This window comes from Monomorium pharaonis, chromosome 4, assembly GCF_013373865.1.
Source record: "Monomorium pharaonis isolate MP-MQ-018 chromosome 4, ASM1337386v2, whole genome shotgun sequence".
NCBI lineage: Eukaryota > Metazoa > Arthropoda > Insecta > Hymenoptera > Formicidae > Monomorium > Monomorium pharaonis.
In genome coordinates, this window is record NC_050470.1 from 21,214,804 (window position 1) to 21,233,000 (window position 18,197).

The 18,197-nt window shown below is 36.8% G+C and overlaps 1 protein-coding gene across 1 annotated transcript; it reads right to left on the reverse strand.

Annotated features, from left to right (window-relative positions):
- Window positions 1-860: 860 nt before the first annotated feature.
- Window positions 861-2,807, reverse strand: LOC118645386. The gene has a single exon (XM_036286264.1). The coding sequence runs from the start codon at window positions 2,805-2,807 to the stop codon at window positions 861-863; it is 1,947 nt and encodes a 648-aa protein (XP_036142157.1).
- Window positions 2,808-18,197: the final 15,390 nt, after the last annotated feature.

An 18,197-nucleotide genomic window follows, 5' to 3' on the forward strand; every position in this document is an offset into this window, starting at 1 on the left:
AATGTTATTATTTATTATTAACTAACATATATATTAGAAAAGTCATCTTTTATTAAACGGATGGTGTTAACACTTTGAAACAAATGAGATAAATTATGTAAAATTACTAAATAAATCATTATTAATAATATTTTTTAGATTACAAGTAAAATAAAAATTTAAGTATAAATATTTTTCTTTCTTGTAACAACTGTTAATGATAAGTTGCATGGTGTTATCATTATTTTAAAAAATCATATATCTTTATGTATAAATATTATGCATGAATATTTCACTAATGTGAAACTAATAATAATGTTTACAATAAATTTTTTTAATTTGTAATACAAGTGCATAGTAAATTAAGATATACTGTAAACAGATATACGTTAGATATGCGTTAGATATACGTTATAATAGAAACTTGATAGACAAATTAATAAATAAAATAATCTCTTTAATATTACTTTAGACAATACTTTAAAAATACATGATTGTGTTATATAATTACTATTTTAATGAAGTTAATAATCTTACCATACATTAAAAACAGATTATTTTTAATTGTAATAATCAAATTATTTATGTCGTACTTTTTAGGTTATCTGCTACAAACTCACGGAACTCGCAACTCGCAACTTGCTCGTGATCTTCTTCTTCTTCTTCTTCCCCTATGGCTTTCTGTCCCTTGGGGGACACAGTACCACGATTTTCCAACCAGATAGACACAGATCCCAGGGGTTGACTGTGTCTTAAGTGATTTTCTTTGGTCTTCTGATACTTTGACTATGTTGTTTTAGAGGACGCCACCCTCTTCCCGCCTAAAAGGTAATCCCTTGGCAACAACTCAGCAAAGCTTATAATTAACTTTATGTCTAATTTTATAGCTTAAGATCTATCTCTAATATATATTTAATTACAGCCTTGGCTATTCTCTCGCTAATCATCGATATCAAACTTTCTATTGTGAAAGGAGCATAACATTTATAATTAAATAATTTACTATATAAGGTATTTCTGGCTTCGTTATAGAGGGGACAAGCCCATAGAATATGGTTTAAGTTTTGTATTAATTCTCCACAATTACATTCCGGTGAGTCTACTAGACCAAATTTGAACTTTACAGAGTTAGTAAACGGATAGCCTGTTATTATTCTTATTAATAGGCATAATTCCTTTCTATCTAGTTTATACTTAGCTACTTTAGCAATGTTTACGTCTGAGAAATTATACATATAATAATTTCCTGTTCCTATGTTTATGCTTTCCATGTAATCTTCTTTCATCTGGTTGTAGTTGGATCTCAATGATGCTAAAGCTTCTGAAAAGGCGATTTTGTTATCTATAGGTTCCCCTATTAAAGCTCCGTCTTTTGCTGCGTTGTCTGCAATCTCGTTTCCACTGATATTTTTGTGTGCTGGGCACCATGTAAACCGAATTTTACTTCCTACTCCCTCAGCCTCGTTTATTCTTTGTCTGATGTCTTCTACCCATGGATTTAGTTTTTTTATGGTGTTTTTATTTACATCCGCTGGGGAGTTTATTATATCCAAGTTACTTTTGGAGTCAGTGCATATGTTTATGTAACTCCAATTATTCCTTTGTGCCAACTCTATTGCTTTCAACAATGCCACCGATTCCGCAGTGAAAGAGCTTGTTAGGTCATTTAATTTGTATTTAAGGGTTAAGTTCTGATGAGGAACGTACACCGAACAACCCACCATTGTAATCCCAGTCTCAATCTCAGTACGCGATCCGTCAGTGTAGATTGTGATTTCATTAACATTTACTTTATTGAAATCTATCAGATTCTTGAAGGCGTTATCCGGATTGTCACACAGCAAGGCCATTGCTCCTGATCTTAGGTCTAAATCCAGTTCCTCCAAACTCTGGTTGAATGGATAATGGAAGGCTGGATGAACTTCCCATTTGAAAAGATGTTTTTCAATTACTTTTATTTGATCCCATCTATCTACCACAAAAGGAATATTTCTTTTAACAATCTTTTTTGATCTAGACAAAATGTAAAAGTTCTTTATTTTATTAATAACCATGTTATTTCTTAGCTGTATTTGTTTAGATATATATCTATCTGTTTTAATAGATATCCTTCCTAGCAGACTCCTTTGTTTTACAAAATTCCAACATACTCTGTTAGGTATCGTTTTTGGTATTCCTAAGGCTATTTTATATGCTTGACAAAGAATCTTTTTTATGGTTTTTACATGCGTCCTAGCCGCGTTTATGTACCATAGACTACCCCATTCTATTTGAGCTCCAACTGTTGCGTTGACGAAGTTTATACATTGTTTCGGTTTTATGCCCCATGACGGGCCTGCTATCCATTTCAGAACATTCACATATCGTGTTGCTTTGACCTTAAGTGCGTTGATATGATTGCTCCATCTTAGGCTTTCATCCAATACAATTCCTAGATATTTCACTTCTTTTTGCAATTTTAGTCCACTTGGTTCCAATGACTGACCATCTGAGTTCGGGGATATTTTTTTTCTGTTAAGTATCATACACTGAGTTTTCGGAACTGAGATGTCTAGTCCGATAGATCTCAGCCATGTATGGACTTTGTCAAAGGCCGAAGACAAGGAGCTTTTAATTCTTTCAGTATCAAAATCCGAACAAACCACCGCTATGTCATCCGCAAATTGTAAAGTTTGGCAGTTATAAGGTATATTCCATAGTATATCTTTTACGTAAAGGTTGAATAGAAAAGGGCTCAAGATCGATCCTTGTGGTAAACCCTTATTTAGAATCCTATTTTCATACCATACTCCTGACTCGTAGAAACTGGCATATCTAGGGCTAATCATGTTTCTAAGGCTTGTTTTATAATTACTTGATATTGGAAGTTTGTTTATAATTTCAAAAAGAATCTGTGGGTTAACGTTGTCATAAGCAGCTTTTATGTCTAACAATAGCACTCCAATCATTTGTCTTCTTGCAAAAGCTCTGTATATTTCCATGTTTAATAAAGCGATACAATCTTCACATGATTTCCCTTTTCTGAATCCGTATTGCGATCTTGGCAAGATTCTTTCAAGTTCAACAAGTCTTTCGATTCTTTTTAGAATTAACCTCTCAAACATTTTCAGTGTACAGGAAGCCAAGGATATAGGTCTGAAGTCCTTTTTGTTCGGCTTTGGTATAAGTATTACATCCACGTTTCTCTAGTCACTTGGGAAGGATCCATCTTGAATGATCTTATTAAATATATTCAGTAACTTTTCCATCGCTAAGCTTGGTAATATTTTTATAAATTCATTACTTATGCAGTCTGGACCCGGGGAACTTTCCTTTTTTAGATTTTTAACTATAGACCTTAGTTCTTGTATGCTGAATGGTATTTCAAAAATTTCATTGTGATTGGAATGACTACTCTCCGGAAATGAATCGTTAACCCACATCGGGGCGAGTGTATTGATTGTTTTCTCAATGTGTGCTTTCTTATATTCCGTTGGTGGTGATGAAGGATTGAGGTATGCACATTTTTTAAAGGCATTTATTTTTGACCAAAACTTTTTTGTTCCCACAAACGGATTCAACTCGTTAATAAACTTTTTAAAATTTTGATTTTTCCTTTTCTTTATAATTTTCCTTGCTTCTTCTGAGATCTTTCTATATTCTAGCAGATTGGCTCTTGTATGATGTTTTATAAGTCTATCATACGCTTCTTTTCTTTTTTGTTTTGCATCCATACACTCTTTGTCCCACCATGGTTTGTTTATAGTTTTGGAGTTTTTTTTGTATATTATTGTGTGGAATGTTCCTTTTTTAATATTGAACATTTTAACTTCTCCATTACCCTCTTTCATACGCGCTCCTGCTAGAATAGCATTATTGATGATCCGATCACTCCATTGCTTATAACAAGTTGCTCCTGGTTGTTGTAAATCTATTAAGGTAGTCATGGCATCTGTAGTTAATTCTTGAAATCTTTCTTTGTTCATATGTAATAGGTCCAGTTTGCTTCTTGTTTTTCCATGTGTTTGTGAAGATTCTACTCTCTCATTTCTACTACCCTTGTCTTCCATTGTGAAAGTGATAGGTAAATGATCGCTTCCCATAGGATCTTCACCTGTAGCCCATGCAGTGATTGAGCGTAAATTCACTGACGCAAGTGTAAGGTCTGGTACACTGTGATAATTTTCGTTTGCTGAAACTCTGGTTTGTGATCCGTCGTTTAAGAACATAAATGGAGAACCACTGATAGCCTCGTTTAAGTATCTTCCTTCCGCATTGGTGACAGATGATCCCCATGTTGTGCACTGCGCATTGAAGTCTCCACATATGCAAACCTCGTATTTTTGAGATAATTCTGTGAATACATCAAATAGTTTATTCCACTTCGTTCTATTCATCTGATAATTTGGTGGTCTATACAATGATATAATTATTATTTCTGTTTTATTGTTTTTTTGGTTTCTTCCTTCCTTAAGGGGTTACACCAACCTAGCGGAAAAAAAAATTCGATTTTTTTTTTATTACATTTTCTTGAAGCTTCAAGTTTCGAGAATATATCCTGAAAGTTTTATGTTGATATCTGAAAAAATGCCGGAATTACAGAGAGTTGAGTAAAACGGGATCGAGCGTTCGAGTGCTCGAATTGGAGCAATATCAACATAAATCGCCACTGGACGATGATGTGATTAAAGCCATTCGTCCAATATTTGAAAACAACTTTCTAGTGATAATTTACTGGAGAAATGCGTCGGTGGATTTACGCAAAACGTTAACAAAAGTTTGAACAATCTGATTTGGCGCATAGCGCCAAAAGTGCAGCACAGCGGTGCACACGTTGTGCAAATTGCTGCCAATATTGCTGCATACACATTTAATGAAGATGCTGCCGCATATTTATTAATGATAATAAAAGAATTGTGCTGCATATTGCGAAAATCAAGACCGAGCGCGCATCAATGTGGCCGAAGTACGAGCGCAGAAGGCGACGCGCGAAGAAAAGATTGCTCGCTGTCAACAAAAGTCTTCACAAAGCACTGCTGTTATTGATGTGGAAGGAATCTCATATGGCCCCAGAATTGTCGACTAGAGGTAAAGTGCAAAATTCGGCTATTAACAATAGTAGAACTAAACTTGAAACTTTAAACGCGTTTTTCTCAAAACATGGTTTTCAAAGTCGGTGACCACCAGATCTCAAAAACTAATGGATGGATCGTTTTCAAATTTTTACACAATACTCTCAGAAACATTCTTTTGTCGGTGACGATCTATTTTTTTTTTAATCGGTCTTCATTAAAAAATAAAAAAATGAAAAGGACAAAAATTTTTCGTTTTTTTTTTAATTTTAACTTTAACTCATCGCCATTTTGTAACAAACGATAAAATCGACAATCGGCGATCGTCACCGACAAACCACTACTGTTAACTTAAAAACACCATTTTGTTTTTTTGTTTCAGATGGATCGTTTAGACGGGACAGTGGTCACCGCAAAATGCGTTTTTCCAAACCTCAATGTGTGTCGGCGGCCATATTTCTGCTTTCCGTCGCCATTGTTTAATAAAAAAATTTTTTTTATATTGTCGAAACATAAGTCAATAATCACCCAAAATTTCATTTAATTCCCACTACCCGTTTAGGAGGAATAAAATATCAAAGTTAGGCCTGTTTTTTGACCGTCTAGGTTGGTGTAACCCCTTAACAATTGATATTGCTGTATATTCGAGACCCAGATAATCCGGTAAGTTTAGGTCTACTATCTTCATATCTATTTTGTTTCTGATCAGAATTGCTGTGCCTCCTCCTATATGACCCTGTCTTCTATCCTTTCTGATGCAATGGAAATTGTTTATTTCCCATTTATTACTTGGTTGAAGCCACATTTCCTGTAGGCATATGATATCGTAGTTCATTATTACGTTAGACAATTCGTTTTTTTCCCATTAACTCTTCTGCAGTTCCATTGAAGTATTCTGATGAATTTTAATGTCTCGTTTGTATATTGTAAACGTGGCTGCCTCCGAAAGGATGTTTATCTTCTTTCTTCAGGGTCAATGATCGCAATCATATAGTACAATAACTCTTCCCATTTGTTTTCTTTCGAGTGTTGAGAATTTATGATTTTATTTATATCAAGCATTATTTCCTCCGTATTTAGCTTTTCCTTTAACGTTTGTTTTATACTTTGATATTTATTTTTAATCGAGGACTTTGTTGATACTGTCTGCTCTAATTCCAACTGGCTATCTTCTTTTGAGCACACTGACCGGACTCCTGGACTCTTGTCCCTTCTTCTTAGGTTATATTTATTTAAATTATACGTATGTAAATTTGTATCTGACGTTTCTTTTACAACATTTACTGGGGTTAAATCCGTCACCTCTCGTATTCGGTTACTTGGTAGATTGAGCTCTCGACTAGATTTTCTTCGCTCCACTCTTATGAACTGTTTGTTATTTTCTTCCATGCTGGGTCTGTGAGACCTGATTCTATTTCCCATTCTAATGCTTAATTCAGATTTGTTAGATCTATTTTCTACCACTGAAAAGGCCTCCGTGTCTGTTTGGGCATTCCATCCCAAATATGTCGAGGCCTTGAACAGGGTTGGTATCTGCGAAATATTGATAATCTCCTTTCTTTTGATTAATCTTTTGGCCATAAATTGAGAATTATTAGTATATGCCATTACGCAATTCACCAATTTATGATATTTGAAGGAGGAACATTGTTGGTTTCTAGCATTATGTTCATCTCCACAGTTTATACACTTTTGTATGGCGTTGCTACAAGATTCTGTTGTGTGGTTTTCACTGCAGTTAGCGCATGTTAATTTACCTCTACACATGTTCGTAGAGTGGCCCCATCTACAGCAGTTGTTGCATTTTTTAACCTTACTAATATATGGAAGAACTTTATATCTCACCTTGTACAAATATACAAATTCCGGGAGTAAACTACTTTCAAATGTTATTTTTACTGCTGTTGAAGGCTTCAATATGTTATCGTATCTGTCTAGATACATTAATCTTTCTATTTTGTTTATCTGCACTTTATTTTGGTGATTATTAGGCCATTCCAAATCCTCCATTAATTCATCTTCCGTGATGTCTTGTTCTATGTTCCTTAGTACTCCTGTTCTATAGATTTTATAGTTGGGTATATAGGTTATCCAAGATTTTGGTATAAGTTCCTTACAGTCTATAAATCTGTTCGCTTCTTCTGGAGACTTAAATGTTATGCTGACCATGTTTTTTCCTTTTCGCCTTATATTAATTATGTCATTGTATGTACGGTTGTAATTTGCTTCTTTCCTTTTTTGGTGTAATATTTTCCCGATACTAATCGGGTGAAGATTACCTATATTTTGTTCCTCTTGCATTGTTTCAATATGGACGATGTAGGATCCTAAGCTGTTTTTGAAGTATCGGTTGGATAGTTGGGATTTAATGAATTTCTTTCTTGATGATTCAATGGGATTATTATCTTCTATATTAATATCCAGTGGTACGATGACTTCCTGAGCTATTTCTGTAGGAAACTGATCCTCCATTGCCAGATTTTTCGGAGAGATAGTGAAATTAGGTTTCTTGTCTCTATTAGCTTCTTTTTGTAACGGCGATTCATTTTTCCGTTTTTTATTTGTATCCTTTTGCGCAGCGCCGATATCTTGAGTTGCCATTGTTTTTCTATCTTTTATTCTCTTTTAATTGTGTATATTTTCCCCGTTTTACGTGTGTAAATAAATTAACTTTGATTCAATAAATAAGTATGAAAATGTAAATATAAAATATACGAGTTGTAAATAGTTTTGTCCTATTATATTGTATATTTGGTCTAGTATCACAGTTTTATTCCTAAAATTAAATTTTCCAGTTTTATACGAACTCTGGATTTATGTCTTCACTGTTAAGTACATGTATATATCTGAGTGTTTTATTTTGTTTCTTTTTTGAAACTGAATTTATGACTATCCTATTTATATTTGTTTTATATACACATGTACCCTTCTTCTTTTTTTTATTAAAAAAAAAACAGCGTATTTAAAGAGTTCCACCTTATAGTTAACTTATGACTAGGACTTAGAAATACTTAACAGATTCTTAATAAAATAGTGTTAATAGCATTAACCGGGATATGAAAGTATTAAATATTTTAACATTTTATTTACAATTTTACCTAACAATTTTAATTCTAAATGGATTTTTTTTTTTTTTTTTTTATATACTCATTAACCATCCACTTAGTCAACAATTTTATGCTTGGGATAATCCCTTAAATTTTAAACTGCTAAAAAAGAAAAAATACTTAGCAGTTCTTACTAAATTAGTGTTAGTAACCTTAACCTAGATCCATAAATATTAAATATTTTGGAGTAATATCTACAAATTTTATTAACAAATTCTAATTCTAAGTGGGTTTCTCATGCATCGAGAGATGATTCACTTAGTCAACAGATTTATATTTGGAATAAATCCCTAGATTTTTATCCAATGAGATAAAAAGTTTTTTTTTTATATTATATAGATTTTCTTTTCTTTTTTTTTCTTTTAAATATAAGTATTTAGTTTAGAAAAAAAAACATATTGATACAGTTACCTGGTATGCTATTCCGCTTACTTGTAGATATTAGTTATCCTTACAGTTAAGCGTGCTTAGAGATCATGTGTGTGTTCTTATAGCCTGATTACAGTGGCTTGGATTATATCTCTATTATTGTAACTCTTGTATGATTCTACTGTTTTTGGTAAATCCCTTACTCAATATTACTATTCTACTTTAACTTTTTATCTAGATCTTTCTATTGTTATAAATGCTATCTTTATATTGTAATGTTTTTCTTATTTATTACATTGCCTTTGATAATGTGCGGTATGATAATTTCAATATTTTACTTTTGTTTTCCTTTAATATTGTCTAAACATTCGTTGAATTCTTTGGCCAATAATTTATTTACAATATTTGGTTTCATCTGCTAAACTTCTGATCATATCCAGTCTGTTTTGACTATTTCTTTCTTTTATAATTTACCACTTGTTTACGCGTGTCCTTACAAGGACATGAAACATGTGCCGGCAGCCTGACTGCTTCGTGGGTTTCCCTAACGATATGAATTTACAAGGTGGAAAAAGAAATTACTCTTTTATTTTTTCTAATTATATATATCAATTGTTCTTTATATACTATCTGTTATTTCGAGTAACAATTTAAATATGGGATATGCTTTTCCGATCTACTTATGAACTTCATAGCATTAGTTTTGAAGTACTATCCTTAATTTTACAATTATTCATGACCAGATTTACCTTGTATATTGACGAAAGAATCGCCAAGGCTTTGTATTTTATATTTTTCTTATATCATTATTAATAGAGATTATATATACTGTAACCGCCGCTCGCGAGCGACGGCCAACTTCGCCTCCGTCCCTGGTCGCGGCCCTGAGCCGCCCGGGTGTCGGGGCGACTATCCTCGCGAGGTTTTCCGACGTTACTCTAAGTTGGGCGCCAGGTACGTTAAGCGTACCACTCTGTATTCACCAACTCGCAAACAAATGTGAGGATACTCGACTTTCGGGAGAGACGGGCGCACGTTAGGCGACCGGGACGTTAGCGGCTCCGAGATCCAGCTGCTCAGCCCTCAAATGGCAGAGGGGGAGGTTCGGTGCGGGCGGATGGAATCGGGAAGGCGAGAGAATTACTTGTACGACACCGATGTAACAAATAAAAATAACAATTGTATTTGATCGTAATAAATACAGAAATGGACGACTCTGCGGAGCGGTGGTGGCTCGCGCGCGTTATCAGCGGGTGTCCGCTGGATATCAAATTTTGCGAGAACGGTATGTTGAACGAGCGGGCTATGATGCGTACGCGGGAACTCTCCGACTTGTCTTACGCTTGACTCGGCGTCGTTGGAGGACGCCGACTTCCGTCAGGGTGACCTCGTCAAGGGCGAACGGGACGGATCGCAACTCCGAGCCCGCGCGACATGCGACGGACTCGTGTTCTCCCGTGCTCGAACGATTCTCGCGAAGATAAGCGCGATGATTACTAATGATTCGCCAGTACGGCGGGATACGACAAACGCGTCGATAATTATCCGAATATACTCCCCGAAGGGCTCGCAGTCACAGTGCGATCGACCAAATTATACAACATTGACGAACAAAGTCTTCTACGACGCGACAAGATACAGCGCGGGAATAACCCGCGACACGACGACCGGACGCAACAACAATTGACTCGGCTGCGGATCGGGACGCACACGCAACGCGAAACGATTATGAAACACACGGCACGTAGCGAAATCACGCGGACGGGCGCGATCGGGCGAGACGACGATGCTCCGTTGGATCCGCGAGCTCGGGATTCTCATAAACACGCCGAGATTTTGCGACAAGTGCGCGACTTCCTCGCGGCTCGCCCAACCCGCGAAATCGGTGGCTTTACAGTGTGAGTGACGCTCGTCTCACCACTTCGCCTCTCCTTGGCTGGCCTCCTCCGGGTCGGGATGACTCTCGTCCCTGCGCCCTTCCTTACACTCGGCTCGGGAACTCGGGACACACACACACAGTTTAATTGCTACGTCCGCAGCACGAGTGAGGAATCCTGGATCTCGCGGGGACCGCTCGGCGGCGCGCCCCACCTTGCCTCCGGCGTTCCCGGCCCTTATTGGCTGATTTCGCGAAAATCGATTTTCGCGCAGAGCGCGGTGCCCACGCTGTCGCCGGCTGATCGATCCACGCACGGCGGTCGATGTTTATGGGCCCCGGGCACGGGAATCCTGGCGCTTCCTTGCGCGGCCGACTCTTTTCTCTTCGCCCGGCGTATCCTCCGCCATCGGGGCGTCATTTCCTCCTCGACGGGGCGTCGGCGGATCTTGAGTTGTCGTGATTCCTTCGCCGCACTTCCCGCACTTTCGGGTCTGCAGTCGCCCCGTCGGGATGTCGGCCTCGCGCGCCGTCGCTGGATCCTGAAAGCGTGATTCAGCGGCAGTATCGGAATTCTTACATGGCACAAACGGTAGGCAAGATAAGGGCGGCATTACCTGCGGACCCCCGCTTAGAAAGGGTCTTCCTTGACTCCCTCGTTGTCCGTTCCTCTGCAATCCCCGGAAAGATTTTCCGTGGAGACGAGACGTCCGACAACTACAAGGAGATCTTCACAGCCACCGATCTCCGCCGCACCCGCGGTATAACGCTCGCAAAAATCTTAACACGTAATTATAGGGACAGCACGTGGGACGCCACACACACAAAAGTACAGAGAATACGCTTTTGCGTCCGCTCTCGAGCGGGAGGACGCAGGGCCCTTGATGTTATTGCGTAAGGGGCCTCAGGGCCTTGTGACGGACAGCAGCCTGCGGCTGTCACGTCACAATACTTAAGGCTTTGTTGAGCTGATATACCTTCGGGACCTACCTTTATCTGTCTTATTTGGCAAGGCTTCGATTCTGGATCTACTTAATTTCCTCCTCCATAGACATTTTATAATTGCTCCTCCGAGATATTCGCGGCTTCTAGCGTATTACGTCGGTGATGAAAGATTTGTTCCTCCGCGTGTTCGGGGTTCAAGATGGCCGGTCTCCTTCTCGTTACTACGCCACACTTACCGCGGACAAAGGACTATGCCTTAGGATTTTTCAGTCTGTTGCCTTTCGTAGTGTATACTTGTTTGAGCCGATTCACTAAGATACTATCATTTAGCTGGTAAAGCCTCCTATTTGATATTCGCTTTTATTTCTGATTTAAGATGTATATGACTAAACTCCGTCCTCTCTCGTCGACTCTTCGGCACGGAATCCCAACTTGCTCGTGATGATTTGGCTATATCGGACAGCATTGAGTTGTCACGAATCATGATGATAGTAGATGGTTGTGCTTATCATATATTTCGGTCCTAGAGAAAATTACTCAGATAGCCATTATCGTAAACACCCATGGCAATCTTGAACGACTTTGAAATACGCTAAAGTCATTATAAAATGACCTGAAAATATACAAAGTCGCTAACACGCTGAGGGTCTGTTGTAAGAAACTGCATACGTCGTTATGTAGATATTATACGACCTCGAACTCAAAAATACGAATTCAGAAGCTCAAAAATCCTTCTGGGAAGAAAGCGCTCAGATGAGTAGATTGCAGCTCAAACTCAAAACTGCGATATCTCGAAATTCTCGAGACAATACATTCTCCTTTCATACCATACTCTACCCTTGACGATACCTTCACCAATTCCTATTCCTTAAACGTCTCATTAACGAGGATAACAAATTGCAAATACAAATTTATAGATTATAGATATCATTGTAATTTTGTTACAAACAGTGATTATTATATTAGCATAATTATCAACATGATTCTGATAATGAATAAGCCTAATGAAATATAAAAGGTCATCCCAGATTAATCCATGGTTATTAACATACTATTATTAATTACACAAAAGGGAACATTGTCCTCGGAAAGAATCTTGAAATAAGAATATTCAAAATTTAAAGATCATAATTCTTATAATAAAATTACTAAAATCATATTTCAAGACTACTGCAATAACAAAACTATAATCATCCGCAGAATTCAAGATTTCCAAGGAAATTAAGCATCGTTGCATGTGCAAATAATAATATGATTATAAGAGTTGATCTACATTCACCTTTTGTGTACTGTTAATGAATAGCACTACTAATCATTACTAACAAATATTAAATAATACTATTGTTAATCATTATTACAACCTTATATTATCGTTCCTATTATCAATACGTTACCGATTTTTATGAACACTATATTACTTATTATATTATCAATTCTTATATATTGTCAACTTTATATATTACCAATTGTTATACAGTACCGATGATATATTATGTCGCTTTATATTAATTCTTATCGACTCGCTTATAATATGCATGCCCAATGTAATATAACTACCAGTAACACATACTCTAGAGAACTACCTTATAAACTGATAAGGAATTAAGGAATGAAACTCAGTCGCGCTCGCACATGAATGTGTACATATAAATATATGTATATCAGCATACTGAAAATTAACGAATTATTAAATAAACTATCTGAAAATTTCAATTTCCTAAAAATAATTTATAAACAAATAGAAAATCGCCAGGAATTATAACGTAATATCTCGATAACTTTGACTGCAAGTAGAATCGTAGCATTAGAAGCCGATGTTGTGAAGGCCTTGCCGAGAGTCACGTCTCGGGAGATGCGACATATGATATATGCTGGCACACTGACACATATATATATGTATACACATTCCAATCTCCGATCACCTGAAAATTAAATTTAAGACTTTTGCTTCACGCAAAAGAATATTGTTCTATAATTAAGAAAATATTTACATATTTTGTTTCATAACTTCCTTCAAACAAGAATATATATATATATTTTTTTTTCTTTTTTTTTTACTACTCCTTTTATTTGTAATAATTTAACATATATTTGGACAAACATTAGAAATTTTGGCTTTATAAAACCAAATATATTATTTCAGAATTATTATGAAACTTTGTTGGGGAGAAACCGACCCCAGATAATAAGCAAACCAGATATCAGGTGAAGTAAATATTCTTGTTTGAAATATCTCTATCATCTCGAGTAGATTAAGGATATGTAAGCGCAAAGCTTGTAGTAAGATTTAGAATTGTGGATAAACAAATAATAGTCACCAATACATAAACTTATAAACACTGAATATTCACAACGACAAATTAAACTAATCGACAAACAATAATTTAAAATCAATTTTGTAAACAGCTAGGTTAATCAATCGACCACTGTACATATTCGCTCATGTTATAATACGATCGATCGTTTTGTTTTACTCTATTGCTATTCTTATTTTATCCTTATCGATAACTAGTAAACAATAATAAGTATTTTAAAATTCTTAAATAATTCTATGCCATTGCGCCAATCCACCGATAACTATGATTCATTCAAGAAAACGGAATAATCGAAATTGATTAACTCGATTGATTAACTTGCGGCCGACCTACACCGTGAGTAGCGTACGTATCTACCACATGTATGTTCATTCACACCGATAATCACGCTCACTGATGTATCCTTGCGGAGCGTAAGGCGATAACTCGTTGGAGCTACCCGAGCATCCTGGGCGCCAATTGTTAACCGAATTGGAACCACCCCTATACAAATCTAAAATGTAATTCACATAAAATATATAACCGAAAATTAATCGATAAATTAATAACTAAATTTAATTATAAATTTAGATTATGCATCCTTAAAATTAAAATTTTTCCGTTTAAATTACACCATGTAAATTTTCGATCGACTTAGATCGCGAATCCTGTTGGATCACCATCAAGGACGACCTATTTTTACACCATGCGACGAGGTCAGTTGTCACGTACACTTCAAAGAAAAGCCGCATTATGCATCCGACTAGCTAAGATAGCCATGGAGGGGTAAGGGAGGCTCGATCTATGTGCATCTAAGGGTATATAAACCCTGCAATTAAGACCGACACGCTTTTATGCCGTTTTGATTCGTGCGTGTACTTCGTGTGCATAGTCGTGTCTTGCAGAACAAAGTCTTAGAGCAAACCTGAAAGAACAACTTCGATCTTGAAGTCTTGAACCACCCCTGTTCCTCACTGCTATCTTGGTAAGTCCGTTAACACCGAATTATTGTACTACACTTCTCTTCTGCTTTTGTTCATGTAGCCTTATTATAATACCCTGTAACCCTATTTTATACATACAAAAGTATAATTATTAATACAATAAATAAATCTTGAAACTATAATCAATGATAATTATTTATCGTTCTGAGAAGCCTATACAGTGTCCTTAAACCGTATACTAAGCGACGCGCAGAGTCAAACTATAAAGTAGTCCTTTTGAGTTACCATCATAATTCCGCGTGTTTGCAACCCAGCCAGGTTTTTCCATCGAACCCTCTTTCACTAGGCCAATAGATCTCTCCTTTTCTCTGTCTCTCTTTCCCTCTCCCTTTTCTAAAGCTCACTATCGACATTCTTGCTTTTAAATCCTTAATTTTAAGAATTATTTTTAAGATTTCATACTCTATCTCTAGTGCGATAGTGGGTGAGCAAGCGCTCATCTGCCGACGGCGAGGCTCCGCCACGCCCGAATATCGCCGCTTCCTTTCTCGTTTTAAGAATAATTTTAAGGTTTCATATTCTCTTTCTGGTGCGATAGTGTAGGTGAGCAAACGTTCATCTGCCAATTGCGAGGCTCAGCCACGCATGTATATCGCCGCTTCCTTTTTTAATTTTAAGAATTATTTTAAGTTTTCATATTCTATCTCTGGTGCGATAGTGTAGGTGAACAAGCGTTCATCTGCCAATTGCGAGGCTCTGCCACGCATGTATATCGCCGCTTCCTTTTTAATTTTAAGAATTATTTTAAGTTTTCATATTCTATCTCTGGTGCGATAGTGGGTGAGCAAGCGCTCATCTGCCGACGGCGAGGCTCAGCCACGCCCGAATATCGCCGCTTCCTTTCTCGTTTTACGAATTATTTTAAGATTTCATATTCTATCTTTTGTGCGATAGTAAATGAACAAGCGTTCGTTTACCAACTGCGAGGTTCTACCAAGCACGAATGTCGTTGTTCCACATTAACTTTAAGAAATTACTAGTCAAGCCGCTCAATATTGATCTTAAGGCCACAACTTTCTTTCTCCCGCTTCCTTTTGTCTTTATCTCCTCTCTGCCCAAATAAATAAAAATGAAATAAACAAGATAGTTGCAAACACCATTTCCCCCAGATTTAATTTTCGAGCCGATACTCATAATTGTTTCCCTCTTTTCTTTATCAATGTAGATCAAATGGCTACAACATCCTTTAATTCGTCCAGGCCATTGACGCGAAGCGTCACCAAGTAAGGACTTAATTAATTAAGTTCCGAGCATATCAAAATATTTCCTTTCTTCCCTCAACAAAAAGGGTTGATGAAATTCATTCCCTTCAGTAGGCGCGCAGCAAACCGCGTATCATCAAGGTCCTTAACAAGGGAAGAGCTTAAAGATTTCGACCGAGATATCCAAGAGTTCCTCAATTTTGAATTGCCTCCTCCGCCAAACGAAGAGGTCGAAGAATCTCACACCTCGCCCCCTCCCACTAAACGATTGAAACTTGCTATCACTAAACGATTGAAACCTAACCTAACACTCCCACTAAACGATTGAAACCTAACCTAACACTCCCGAATTCATACCCACGGATATCTACAGTTTTGAAGACAGTTTTTTCCCAAATTTAGATGAAATCCCTGATATAGAAGATCCGATCGTTCCTATAAACTTTTTGATATCCCCCATAGACAAACATTCCCGACCCTTAGACGATCCTCTTCCAGCTCAAGATTATTAAACTGTACAGGTTGTCTCATCCGGATACTTAACGCTGATTGGTCGTGACGTCAGTGTTATTTATCTTTGTCATACTCATTGCTATTCCTCTCTGTTTTACCAGCGCGTTTTCCTCTCTGCTCAGCTACACTTGTGTAGCTGCACTTGTATCAGCTACACCTGGAATCATTTGAACAGAGAGAGAGACTTACACTTTCTAAGTGTAAGTGAGACAACTAAACTCCAATGACGTCACAATATCCCCTCTTGCTGCGAGACCCCGCGTCTAAAAGGTCTTCCATGAGACAACCTGTACAGTTTAATAAACTTGCTCCCAGCTAACCCTACCAAACCCCGAACATTGACGTACCCCTTCAATCCGCAAATTTTTACCTTGGAAGAAATAGATGAGTATCGAGGAACAACTCGACGAAGAAGTGGAGAACATCTTGAGGAACGCGCCTCCACCAGGAAAATTTATATTCAGATAATCATTATTCGTCATTTTCTGTTGCAACTCCTAGCACCGCCATTATATTAAAACCCATATTATCAATTTATAATCTGGCCTTATTAGGGTTACATAATTGTCAATCTTCTGTTATAATTATTGTTATCCAATCATTACCTCCTAATTATTGGTATCTATGATTCTCTACTAAAGCCACCATAATTGCTGATTTTGTTACGATTGTCATTATTATTATTACTATTATTGTTTCCTTTTTCTAATGAACTCTCTTGTCATCATCACTATTTACTATTTCTCTAAGTTCTTGCAATTGCTAACTTCGTTACTATTATCATTACTGCTGTTCAATTATTATCTTATTATTATTATAGATTTACAATTTTATTATTATAGATACTAACTTGCGGTTACCATTATTATTATTATATTATCAAATAGTTATCTTATTGACACTATTATTGCTAGTTCTGTTGCAAGTACACTTCTCGCAAAAATTAAAGGAACAAAAAAATTTTCTAAATTTTTTGCCAATTTTCAACAGGCTGTATTTTAGTGAAAAATGGTCGTACAGGAAATAAAAAAACATAGCTTTTGAAGCTTGAAGACTCTAGTTTTAGAATTTTTTGGTTAAAAATTTTTTTGAGCACCGGTAGCCATGCAATTCTTGGATAAAGCACGAAGAAAAAATTTTCAAAATTTTTTACATTTTTTTTTCGCTCTACGGGCATGAAAAAAATTTTTCGAGCTAAACCAATGCATAGGTCGCATAGCCTGTTCATTCAGCTTCAATTTGCTTTTTTTGGAAGTCAGATACGACTATTTGTCTTCGAGATATCGAATTTTGAATGCAAAAGGACCCTTTTTCACTCAACTGCCGATATCTCTGAAACTACTGGTCGCCTAGCGAGCTGACGAGCGGTTTTGTTTTCTGCAGAAAATTTCCTACAAAATCTGTCATGATTGATTGAAAAAAAAATTTTGTCCCACCTGAAACGGTAACGTGAAGAAAGAGCAAAAAAATGCCATTTTCCCCTTTTTTGGTAAATCGACTGTGTCTTCGACAATATTGGGGCAAAAGCTTTGATAAGAATTTGGCGTCAGATCCCTCAACAGATGATCCGAAATTGCATTGCGACAAAGATTGCAAGCTGTGATTAGGAGTAGAGGCGGGAACACTCGATACTGAACACGAGACACACACACTTTACACACACACACACACACACACACACACACACTTTAGAAAATGAGTTTGAAGTCGCAAAATACTGTGGAGCTGACGAACCACGGGGTCTCATTTTTTTCGAAGAATCATTAACACACGTGCGTAAGCACAAAAGAAGCGTAAATCCGACCGTGCAACCTCCACGTGGTATGCTTTGGATAACGCTAATGCCGGCGGTAAATC